We start from the raw sequence: 11,464 nt of genomic DNA, 5'->3' as shown, positions 1-11,464 counted from the left end.
GCCCATCCTGGCACACCATCCTGCCCCATCCTGGCACACCATCCTGCCCCATCCTGGCACACCATCCTGCCCCATCCTGGCACACCATCCTGCCCAGCCCACGGCCCTGCAGGACCAACCCAACCTGTACAGCAATTAGTCACCGGCAGATGAGCGGCTGCCCTTCCTCCCACGTTATCTCAGCTGGGAGGGGGAGCAGGAAAACAAGGCAGTGCTCAGGGAGAGCTGCCAGAGCGGGCCCAAAAACCACAGGAGCAGCGTGGGTCCATCTCTGCACCCCTGGGGACAGGCCCTGGGGCTTGGCACACCCCTGGGGACAGGCCCTGGGGCTTGGCACACCCCTGGGGACACAGGAGAGCTTGGACACCTCCCAGCTGGGAGGGGAAGGGGTTTGCTTTGGCTGTCACTGCCTGGGACAGAGGGTTTTGTGACTCCTGGAGCCTCAGCCCAGAGAGGTGAGTGCCATTCCAGCAGTGAGGAGGCTTGGGCTGGTGTTCTGGACCTGTTCCCTCCCTTCCCATGGCATCCTGGCTCCATCCCCTCCCCATGACGTCCTGGATCCATCCCCTCCTTGCAGAGGGGAGTTAAGCCCAAAATAAAGTCAATAAAGAGGAAATAACCCAAAATAACGAGGAACACGATTCACTAAGTGTGAACTCTTCCCTTCCCACTGTCTGGACTCATGGAATGGGTTGGGTGGGAAGGGACCTTAAAGCCCATCCAGTGCCACCCCTGCCATGGGCAGGGACACCTTCCACCAGCCCAGGTTGCTCCAAGCCCCATCCAGCCTGGCCTGAGACACTTCCAGGGATCCAGGGGCAGTCACAGCTTCTCTGGGCACCCTGTGCCAGGCCCTGCCCACCCTCCCAGCCAGGAGTTCCCTCCCAAAACCCAGCCTAAACCTCCTCTCTTTCTTTTGGCCCACTGCAGCCACCACTTCACCTCACAGCACCATCCATCGCTCTCCCCCAAAAAGTCCCCAGCGACCCCAGGCACACGTGGGGCATTCGTTGTTCCCTCAGAAAGGCAGGTTTTGGGTATCAAGACAAGGAAAACCAGGCTGAAGGAACTCCAAGGCAAAGGAACTCCGGGTCCAAGGAACGTCAGGTCCCTCCACCCCACCAGACACCAACCCCTCCAAACCACCAGCTGAGGGAGGAGATGAGGAAGGAGGGGCAGGAGGAAACACTCGGAGGAAGCACTTGGAAGCAAAGCAAAGGGGGTACAAGTGCCCAGCACGGCCCCAGCCCCACACTCACTTCTCAAAGGACATGGAATCCATTCCCAGGTGGAAGAGCCACTTCCCACAGCCCTCCCACCACAGGGATGGTCCCACCCCAGGGTGCCAGGGAGAGCAGCTCCTGCCCATCCCGATGCCAAGGGAGGTTGGGACACTGAGGGGAAACATTAATAATAATAATAAGCCACCACATGACCAGAAACCCCTCAGAGAACCCCAAGCTCTGATCCAGCCCTCCAGGTCTCCAGCATTCCCGACACACGCCGTGCTCCCCACGGCTCCTGCTTTCCGGAGGGAACCCCCGGAGCTCCCCATGGAGCACTGCAAACCCCGGGATGTGACCGGAGCCGCAGCCTCCCCAGCAGCCCACGACAGCCAAACCCCGGGCAGAGCAAGGACTCCCCTCCCCAGCTCCAAGCCCAGGCCTGGAACAGCCCCAGCCCACGGCTTCTCCGCCTGGGAACGTGCCAGGTGGGAAGGGATGCTCAGGGGGCAGTTCTGCAACAAATCCTGGTCTGGGGTCACTTCACCTCCTTTAGGACACCCCCAAAGCTCATTCTGACCAAAAGCTGTCGGGGGCAGGATGGCACAAGGAAATACAAGGGAAAGAGGTCCCCAGGTCCCAAACAAGGGACACCCCGCGACCAACCCCACCAACGACAGCAGCTGAGGGAGAGAAGGGAAGTGGGAGAGGACACAGGGACGAGGTGCCCGACACGCCTGGGGGTCAAGAGCCGCTGGGGCACCGGGCTGGGCACGGGGACCTGCCTGGGGGGGCTGTGGATCCCAGGGGAACAGGGCTGGGAGCAGGACGGTCCATCCCGCGGGGATGTGGATACCCGAGGGGAGCGGGGCTGGGAGCACAACGCCCTGTCCAAGGGGCTGTGGATGCCCGCGGCAGCGGGGCCGGGAGCCCCCCCGGGGGGCGGCAGTGCCCGCCCTCCGCCCCCAGGCCCAGCCGATGTTTCCGGAGCGGTGACAGCTCGGCGACAGCGGGGGAGGGCGGGAGGAGCAGCCTCTGCAAACACCGACACCGAGAACCCGCGAACCGGGCGAGGGGAGCTCCCGCGGGGCTCCGCGGAGAGGGGCTGCACGGGGGGCTCGGGGCCGGGCCGGGGGCTGAGCGCTGCCCGGCCCGGCCCCGGCCCCAGAGCCCCGGGTCAGCCCTGCACCCCCGGGCTGGGCAGACCCCGCACCCCCAGGACGGCCCCGGACCCCCGGCCCGACCCCTGCGCTCCCGGGCCGGGCAGACCCCGCACCTCCGACCGGACCCCGCACTCCTGGGCCGGTCCCGCAGACCCGGCCCGGGCTCTCCCCGCATCCCCGACCGCGCAGCCTCGGCCCGGCCCCGCACCCCCGACCCGGCACCGCCGTCCCAGGCGGCCCCGCGCGGGCCCGGCCCCCCCGCCGCCGCCGCCGCGTCCCCGCGCCGCTCACCGCGCTTGCCGGGATCGTATCCCACGAGCACGAAGTAGTCGGCCAGGCGGGCCATGGCGGGCGCGCCCCGGGCCGGCCCCGGGCCCGCGCTGGGCCCCGCTCGGCTCCTCAGGGCGCCGCCGCCCGCCCGCGCCCACCGCCCGCCGCCGCCGCCATCTTGGCCCCGCGCGCACCGCGCCTGCGCCGCCGCCCGCCGCCGCCGGGGGCGGGGCCGCGACGTCCCATTGGCTGTGGGAGGGAAGAGCCGCGCGTCCCATTGGCTGAGGGAGGGATGGGCGGGGCCAGAAGGGGCGGGGGCGGGGCCGGGCGCGGGGCTTCCCCGGGGGGGCGGGGGGATCCCCCCGGGGGGCGGGGACGGGGGTGCGGGGACCCCCCAGATGTGCCGGGACCCCCCAGATGTGCACGGACAGGGGTGCGGGGACACCCCACATGTGCCGGGACCCCCCAGATGTGCACGGACAGGGGTGCGGGGACCCCCCAGATGTGCCGGGACCCCCCAGATGTGCACGGACAGGGGTGCGGGGACCCCCCGCGTGTGCACAGATAGGGGTGTGGGGACCCCTTAGATGTGCACGGACACCTCAGGTGTGTGCGTGGATTCGTGTGCGCGGGAGCCCCCCGGTGAGGGAGGAGCCCCCCGGGTGTGAGGGGACGCCCCCCTCGGTGCATATGCAGGGACCCCTCAGTTGTGCACGATCCCCGATTCCCCACGGCCCCCCGGAAATCACCCCCCAGGTGAGGACCCCCCCCCAAGAGGCAAAGAAGCCCCCCCACAGCTGTGCAACCCCCCCACCGGGTCGGGACCCTGCGCAGGGTGCCCCCGTCCCGTGGGGTCCCGGCACCCACACGGTGGGGGCTGTGCAGCCCCTCCCGCACGGACAGCCAGACACGCCGCAGGGGTCGGGTTGGGGGGCCCATGGGGATGCAGCGCCCAGCCCGGTGCCCACCAGGGCGGCTGGAGCCGGGATCAGCCTTCGGAGAGCAGGGGCGGCCCCGCGGCCAATGGGCAGCACGTGTCCCATGGGCGCCAGTCCCCCCGGCACTGGGATCTGTCCTCGCCGTCCCTCGGCCCCGGTGACTCCCACCAGGCCACACGTCCCTGGGCAGCCACACCTGCACGAGCCCCTCTGGGGACAGGGGGGGCCGAGGTGGCAGCGTGCCCTGGCACAGCCCTCGGTGGCACCGGCTCGGAGCAGCGGCTGCAGTGGCAGCATCACTATCCCGTCACCATCCCATGCCATCCCATCCTGTCCCATCCCATCCTGTCCCATCTCATCCCATCCCATTCCATCCCATCCCATCCCATTCTATCCCATCCCATTCCATCCCATCCCATCCCATCCCATTCCATCCCATCCCACCCCACCCCACGGCAGCAGCCGCCCCCATGCCCCGGAGTTCATCTGTGCCAGGGCCAGCAAGGTGCCCGGGGGATCCCGGGCAGGACCCTCCACTCAGCTTCCCCCGGTCGTGCCCGTCCTGGGGCACAGGGTCACGGGCACATGCCGGGGCACAGCCGGGCATGATTCATCCGGGAAAATCCCCATTCCCACTCCCACGCGGGAGCGGGACGTGGGGTGCGTGCAGGGTGGGGGGGCAGCTCGGCCCCTCCCGGCCTCGGCCCCCCGAGAGGCACTGGGGGGCCGGGCTGAGTGACCTGGCCACGGCCCGGCCGTGCCAACCCCACGGGCTACAGCGGCACCGGGCACTGCCCACCCCCGGCCTTGGGGCTCACACCCCCGGGATCCCGGGGTCCCCCGGGCTGGGAGGGGTGCCCGGGGTGCACAGCGGGCCCCAGCAGCCCCCCCAGAGTGGGGGTTCCCCCTGACCCCCCTCCCCGGGTGTGATGCAATCCCGCCCGGCCCTTGCACCTCCTGCCCCGCGTCACCGGCCGCGTGTCGGGACATGTGCGGTGTCGGGACGTGTTCACCTCCGTGCCAGGGGCACCATCCCCGGCACTGCTGCCACAGCCCAGGCACCACCACGGGGTCCCCTCAGAGCCCCCCGCTGCCCCACACCGGGCTGGTGCCCCTCCCAGGCAGAGCTCACCCAGGAAAAGGCGGCAGTCCCACAGCACAGGGGGATTCCTGAGGGTACCGGGGGGTCCCTGGTGCTGGGACAGTGCTGGCCGGTGACTGCAGGTGTCCCTGTGCCATGTGCCAAGTGCCATGTGCCATGCCAAGGGCTGCCTGCCTGCTCCATGGGGCCGGGTGGGGGTCTGGCACCAGGATGGCTGTCCCCATGTCCCCACATCCCACATCCCTGTGTCCCCACGCACAGGACCAGGTGCTGCCATGGGCAAACTCCTACCCTGCCAGCAGTGCCAGGGCTGCAGGACTGATGGGAACCTGCTGGAACTGGAACCACGGCCAGATCCTGGCTTGGAGGCAACAGAGTGCGGTCTGTGTGGCCAAGGAGGACACGAGGGTCAAGGTGGGGCTCCGGGTGCAATCCCATGGGAGGGTGACACAGGGCCAGGGATGTGCCGAGGTAACTGTTGGATCGCTGGCAGGGTGACAGGCTGGGGACAGCCTGAAGGATGGGCAGCTGGCACAGGTTGCCGGCTTGGGGCCGGCCGAAGGGTTGGGCGGTTGGCCCGGGTGACAGCCTGGGGACAGCCCGAAGGATGGGCAGCTGGCACAGGGTGACAGCCTGGGGACAGCCCAAAGGATGGGCAGCTGGCACAGGGTGACAGCCTGGGGACAGCCTGAAGGATGGGCAGCTGGCACAAGTGACAGCCAGGACATGGGACTGAAGCAATGCCAGAGGGTGGGAACGAGGAAACCAGGCTGAGCTGCCCTGGAAGTGCCCAGGGGTGAGAGGTGTGTGGGGTGTGACCTGCCCTGTGCCAGGGTGGAAGGGGCATGGGGACACCGGGGGCATTGGCACCGCAGGGATCAGCAGCACAGGGATCGGTGCTGGCTGTGAGGGCCACGGTCCTGCCCACCCACGGGTGATGGTGGCAGTGGTGACACAGGAACAGGGGCTGTGTGGGACCCACGGTGGCAGCAGGAGCCCTGTGGCACTGGGCACAGGGGTGGGGACAGAAACAGGGCCGTGGGCACGGGGACCCAAGGCACGTGCAGACCCCTGTTGTGCCGCGTGCCCGGGACCCTCGTGGGGCTGGGCATGAGCTGCTGCCAGACTGAGGGGGTTCTGGGCTCCGGGGGCAGCCCCTGCTCCCTGCCCACCCTGTCCCTGGGGTGGGCACAGCCCCAGGTCACTGGGGACGCCGGTGACCCTGGGGATCCTGAGGACACTGGGGATCCTGGAGGTGCTGGGGACACTGGAGACCTGGGGATACTGGGGATCTGAAGGATGCTGGAGCCATTGGGGACCCTAAGGACACTGGGGATTCTGCGGATCCTGGAGGTGCTGGGGACACCGGGAATCCTGAGGATGCTGGAGATAGTGGGGACACCTTGACGACCCTGGGGACACTCGCGTGCTTTCAGGCTGGAGGACGCGTCTGTCCCCTCTCCCGGCTGTTCCCGGCTGTTCCTGCAGATCCCGGTGCCCCGGAGCAGCTCCTGCCCGGCTCTCCCGGCGGGACAAGGCTCCGGAGCCGTGCCCGTCTGCGGGGGTGCCGGGGACCGGCCACGGGGGTCCCGGCGGGCTCAGGGGGGTCCCGGCCCCCCGGTACGGGGTACCGCCCTGCCTGGGGGTCCTGGCTCTGCCCCCCGTCCCTCCCGGAGCACACGGGCCACGCCGGGGGTGCAGCCCCCCCCCCCTCCCCCGCAGCAGCGCCCAAAGGCGCTTTTTGGGGAGCGGGTTACCGGAGCGGGGCTGCGGGTGCTGCTCCCAAACCCCGCCCTCCCCCGGGGCCCCAGCCAGGAGGCAATTTAGGTAATTAAAGCTTCTCCTGGGTTCCCAGGGCTGGGAGCCAGAGAGAGGGAAAGAGAAAAGGAGAGCGAAAGAGAAAGGGAAAGAGAGAGGAAAAGGGAATGGGAGCGGGATGCCGGGCCGCAGGGAGGGACGGGGTGGCAGAGGGGCAGCTGCTCCCGGTGTGGCTCCATCAGGACACCCGATGCCGAGGTGGCCGTGAGCTGGCGGGAGATCCAGCACGGCAGGACCCGGGTCCTTCCCAGCGCCCCGGGAGCGGTGATCCCTGAGGAGGAGGAGGGCAGAGGGACGGGCTCTGCCCCTGCTGTGGGATCCGGGGGCTCGGCTGCAGCCCGGCCACATTCCAAGAGCCCCGTTCTCGCGTGCGGGCTCGTTTGGTGACACCGACCCGGTGACGTGGGTTTGTCCCTGCGGTGACAGCGGCTGGCACTGCCCCGCACGGGGACACACACGGGGGCCCGGGAGGGGACCCCCAGGCGGGACCCCCAGCACGGCACTGCCGGGGTCCCCTCTGGGGCGCAGGCGCTGTGCCGGAGCCGTGCCGGGTGACATGTCACCCTGCGACATCCCTGCCCAGCCCTCACGGGGTGACATCCCCCGGGCACGGCCGTGGGGACACCACGGGGGGCTCAGGGCAGGGGACGAGGGGGTCGGGGGGCTCACGGCAGCGGGTGCCCCGCTCCTCCCACCCCACCCCCCGCAGCTCTCCGGGTTGTTCTGAGCCAGGTTTCTCTTTCGCCGGGATAATCCAACAACAAACCAGCGGAAGAGCCGGGAGTGCCTCAGAGATTCCCGCCGGGAGCCGTGCGGGAGCCGGGGGTGGCGGCGCTGGGGACGGCCGTGCCCACCGCCCCGCTCAGGAGCTCTGTCCCGCTGCCCCTCGCCCGGTCCCCACCACCCCCCGATCAGGTGCTGCCCCAAATCCCCCCGCACCGGGCGCGGTGTGTGAAGCCTTTTTGTGTCCCGATAATGCGGAAGAATCCCAGCGATTCGGAGCACGCGGAGGCCCCCGGCCCCTCGGCCTGGGGAGGCCGTGGCGGGGGGAGTGGGTACCCCCACCCTGGGGTCCGGCCCCCGGCTTGGGCACCCTGCGGTGCTGGGGGCTCCTCGCCCCGTTCCCACCGGGAACACCCGGACCCCGTCCCGGAGCAGGAGCTGGGGGTTCTGGCCAGGGCTCCCAGTGAGGGGGCTGTGGGGACCCCTCCCCTGCTGCCCGGCTCAGGGAGCAGCCCCCCAGGAGCCCCCCAGCTCCTGCCACCCCCGGACACCCCACCACCCCCAGTTTGGGGGAGCTGCTTCCCGGCGGGAGCGGGACTGGTCTGATCCCCGCGGATTTACATTCCTGAATTGTTCTGCAGGGCCCCATGTGATGCTTAAAAACGTGGAATCCGCCCTGGGAGAACGAGGGGGGGGCACGGCGCTGCCCCCCGAGGGGACCGTGGGGGCAGAAGGGGCTGCCCGAACTGGGGGCACGGGGCCGCACTGGGCAGGGCAGGGGGGTTCAGCCCCGACCCCAGCCTGAGTTTGCCCCCCGAGTGTGGGGAACAGCGACGGAGCCGGGGGCTCTGCCCTCCCCGGCAGGGCAGCGGGGGGGTCGGGGAGGCCCGCTGCCCGCCGGTGCCAGGAGGGAGAAGGGTTTGGCAGGGCACAGCACGACGTGGCAGCGGGCACCGCCTGCCCGGCCCCGCGGCCACCGCCGGGCGCTGGGGGGTACCCAGAGCCCCCCAAGAGCCTCAGCTCAGCCCCACTGCGCTACCCCCGCGTGGCCCCCCTATCCCAGCCTCCCCCATCCCAGCCTCTCCCATCCCAGCCTCTCCCATCCCGGTCTCCAGGAGCGCTCCCCCTGCCCATCCCACCCCCAGGAGCGCTCCCCCTGCCCATCCCAGCCCCAGGAGCGCTCCCCCAGCCCCAGCCCACCCCACCCAGCGCCGGGAGGGTCCCGGGGGCAGCGGCGGGTGTGGGGCAGCGAGGCCGGAGCGGGACAGGGCATGATGCGGGTCCGAGAGGTACCGGGGGCGAGTGCGGAGCCGGTGAGGGACAGGGGACGGTGCGGGACCGTCCCGGGGCTGGGAGGGACGAGATCGGAGCGGGGCCGGGGGCCGTGCAGGGTCGGGGGGGGTTGCGGGACTGGTGCAGGGCCGGGGAAGGTGCGGAGCCAGTGCGGGGCCGGGGAGCGGGAGGAGCCGGTGAGGGCCCGGGGGTGGAGAGGGGCCTGGAAAGTTTGCGGAGCCGGTGCGGGGACGAGGAAGGTGCGGAGGCAGTGAGGGGACGAGGGGCCGGGGGCAGTGAGGGAGGGGCTGGGGGGAGTTGCGGGGCCGGGGAAGGTGCGCAGCCGGTGCTCGGCCGGGGGTCCGGGGCCGGTGCGGAGCCAGGGGCGGTGCGGGGCTGCTCCCGCCCGTGGCCCCTCCCGAGAGCTCGGCTCCTCCCGCCCGCCGGCCCCGGCGATATTTAACCTGGGCCGGGGCGGAGAGAGACAGCGCCGAACAGGGACCGACCGGACCCCACCGCACCCCGATCCCAACCCCGACCCCGGCCAGGTACCGCCGGGACCCCGCACCGCCCCCGGGTTGCGGGACGGGGAGGGAGCGGAGCGAGGGCCGGCCGGACAGAAGGGGCGGGGCCCGACCGGCCCCCAGCGCGACCCCCGCGCCGAGCCCCCCCGAGCCCCCCGCCCCGTCTCTCCCGCAGCCGCCGCCGCCCCGTCGCGGCCCGTCGGGCCATGCGAGCCCCGGCCCCGCTGGCGCTGGGTTGCGTCAGCTTCGCGCTGTGTCTGCTGGAGCTGCCCCGCGGCCGGGCCCTGCCGCCCCGCAGGTGAGGGACCCTGCCCGACCCCCTGCCTGAACCCCTGCCCGACCCCCTGCCTGAAACCCTTGCTCGGTCCCCTGCCCGATCCCCTGATCGACCCCTCTGCCCACCCACACCCCCTCCGCGGACCCCTGCTTGAAACCCTTGCCCGCGCCCCCCGCTCGACCCCCTGCCCGCCCGCACCTCTGCCCGGACCCCTGACCGAACTCTCACCCGCCCTCACCCCCTGCCCGGACCCCTGCCCGGACCCCTGCCCACCTGCATCCCCTGCCCGAAGCCCTGCCCGAACTCCTGCCTGTTGTTCGCACCCCGTGCTCGAACCCCCTGCCCGGACACCTGCCCGCACCCCCTGCCCGCATCTTTGCCAGCACCCTGCCCGCACCCCCTGCCCGGAATGGGTCCGTGTCCCCTGCCCGCACCCTGCCCGGGGCGACCCCCCCCGTCCGACCCCCCCTGCCCGCACCCTGCGCGGGGCGGCTGCCCCCCCTTTCCCTTTCCCGCGCCCTCCCTGCACCCGCACCCGCCTCCCGCACCCCTGCCCGGGTCGGCCCCGCAGCCCCTGCCCCGGAGCCAGCCCCGCACCCTCCCCGTCTGCCCCCGCCCCCGCTGCTGCCCGGGGGGGAGTCTGGGGGTCCCCCGGGCACCGTCTCCTGCCGGGCCCCCACCCCTGCCCGCGGGGACCCGAGGGACATGGGGGCGGGGGGGCTGCAGGGTCCTGGAGCCCCGCGATGGGGGGCTGCGGGCTGGGGGGCACCGGGGCCGCGGGACATCCGGGGGGGCGGGTGGGAGGGGTGACTGAGACTTGGGACGGAGATGGAGATCGGGGCAGAGCTCGAGGGCTGCCTGTGCCAGTCGGGGGGGGCCCGGGGAGGGGGTCATGGGGTGATGGGACCCCCGGCTGAAGGGGCACCTCGGGTCGGGACAGAACCCCCTCATGTGTGTGCATGTGTGTGTGCACACTCTGTGCATGTGTGTGCATACTGTACACGTGTGTGTGTGCACATTGTACATGTGTGTGTGTGTGTGCATGCTGTACATGTGTGTGTGTGCATGCTGTACATGTGTGTGCACGCTGTGCGTGTGTGTGTGTACCCTGTACATGTGTGTGTGTGTGCACGCTGCACATGTGTGTGTGTGCACGCTGTACACGTGTGTGTGTGCACATTGTACGTGTGTGTGTTTGCACCCTGTACCTGTGTGTGTGTGCACTCTGTACATGTGTGTGTGTGCACTCTGTACGTGTGTGTGCACTCTGTACATGTGTGTGTGTGCACTCTGTACATGTGTGTGTGCACTCTGTACATGTGTGTGTGCCCGCTGTACATGTGTGTGTGCACTCTGTACGTGTGTGTGTGTGTGCATGCTGTACATGTGTGTGTGCATGCTGTACATCTGTGTGTGTGTGCACTCTGTATATGTGTGTGTGCACTCTGTACATGTGTGTGTGTGTGTACATGCTGTACATGCGTGTTCCTGCCGCTGCTCCAGGGGCAGGTCTGGGCCGATCCCGGCGCCCTGGGGATCCCCGGCTGCTCCCGAGGGATCTGCCAGTTCCTGGGAGGGCTGGAGGGGAGGCTCTGCCAGGGCAATGGATGAGGTGGGACCGGGGGACCCCGACCCCCACAAGGGCTGCGGGGTGGGGATGGGGTCCCCTGAGGGTCGGGGGTCTCCAGGATGGTGGGCCCAGAGGGATGGGCTCCCCTGAGGCACAGGGGGCCTTAGGAGGGGGGCACTGAGGCGTGGGGGCAAGAGGGTGCCAGCAAGGGGGGCACTCAGGCACAGTGGTACTGCAGGGGCAAGGGGAGCTCTGAGCCACTGTGGGGGGGCCCTGAGGCCGGATCCCCGCAGGGGTGCCCGGAGCACAGGCGTGGGTGCCACAGTCGGGGCACGTGGGCGCTGGGGCAGAGGCCGTGGGAACGGGGTGGGCGGCAGAGGGGGGGGCAGGAGGGTGTGTGAGGTTATAGAGTGTGTGAGTGCTGGGATATGTGTGTGTGTGTTTGTGGGGTTTCACAGTGTGTGTGTGTGTGTGTTTGTGGGGTTTCACAGTGTGTGTGTGTGGTTACAGTGTGTGTGTGCGTGTTTGTGGGGTTACACAGTGTGTGTGTGTGGTTACAGTGTGTGTGTGCGTGTTTGTGGGGT

The 11,464-nt window shown here is 70.1% G+C and overlaps 2 protein-coding genes across 2 annotated transcripts in view; one reads left to right on the top strand and one right to left on the bottom strand.

The window, feature by feature from the left end:
• SBF1 (SET binding factor 1) overlaps positions 1–2,743 on the bottom strand; it is a 63,482-nt gene extending 60,739 nt beyond the window's left edge. The window contains exon 1 of the mRNA XM_017838880.1: positions 2,678–2,743. Coding sequence (XP_017694369.1) covers positions 2,678–2,732 — 55 coding nt within the window. The 5' untranslated portion in view covers positions 2,733–2,743. The remainder of the gene's footprint in view (positions 1–2,677) is intronic.
• Positions 2,744–9,239: 6,496 nt separating this feature from the next.
• Positions 9,240–11,464, top strand: part of ADM2 (adrenomedullin 2) — a 3,869-nt gene continuing 1,644 nt past the window's right edge. The window contains exon 1 of the mRNA XM_017838879.1: positions 9,240–9,331. Coding sequence (XP_017694368.1) covers positions 9,240–9,331 — 92 coding nt within the window. The remainder of the gene's footprint in view (positions 9,332–11,464) is intronic.

The sequence above is a fragment of the Lepidothrix coronata genome, unplaced genomic scaffold (assembly GCF_001604755.1).
Source record: "Lepidothrix coronata isolate B3197 unplaced genomic scaffold, Lepidothrix_coronata-1.0 Scaffold366, whole genome shotgun sequence".
NCBI lineage: Eukaryota > Metazoa > Chordata > Aves > Passeriformes > Pipridae > Lepidothrix > Lepidothrix coronata.
The sequence above is the reverse complement of the archived record's forward strand: the minus strand, read 5'-3'. Positions and strand labels throughout refer to the sequence as shown.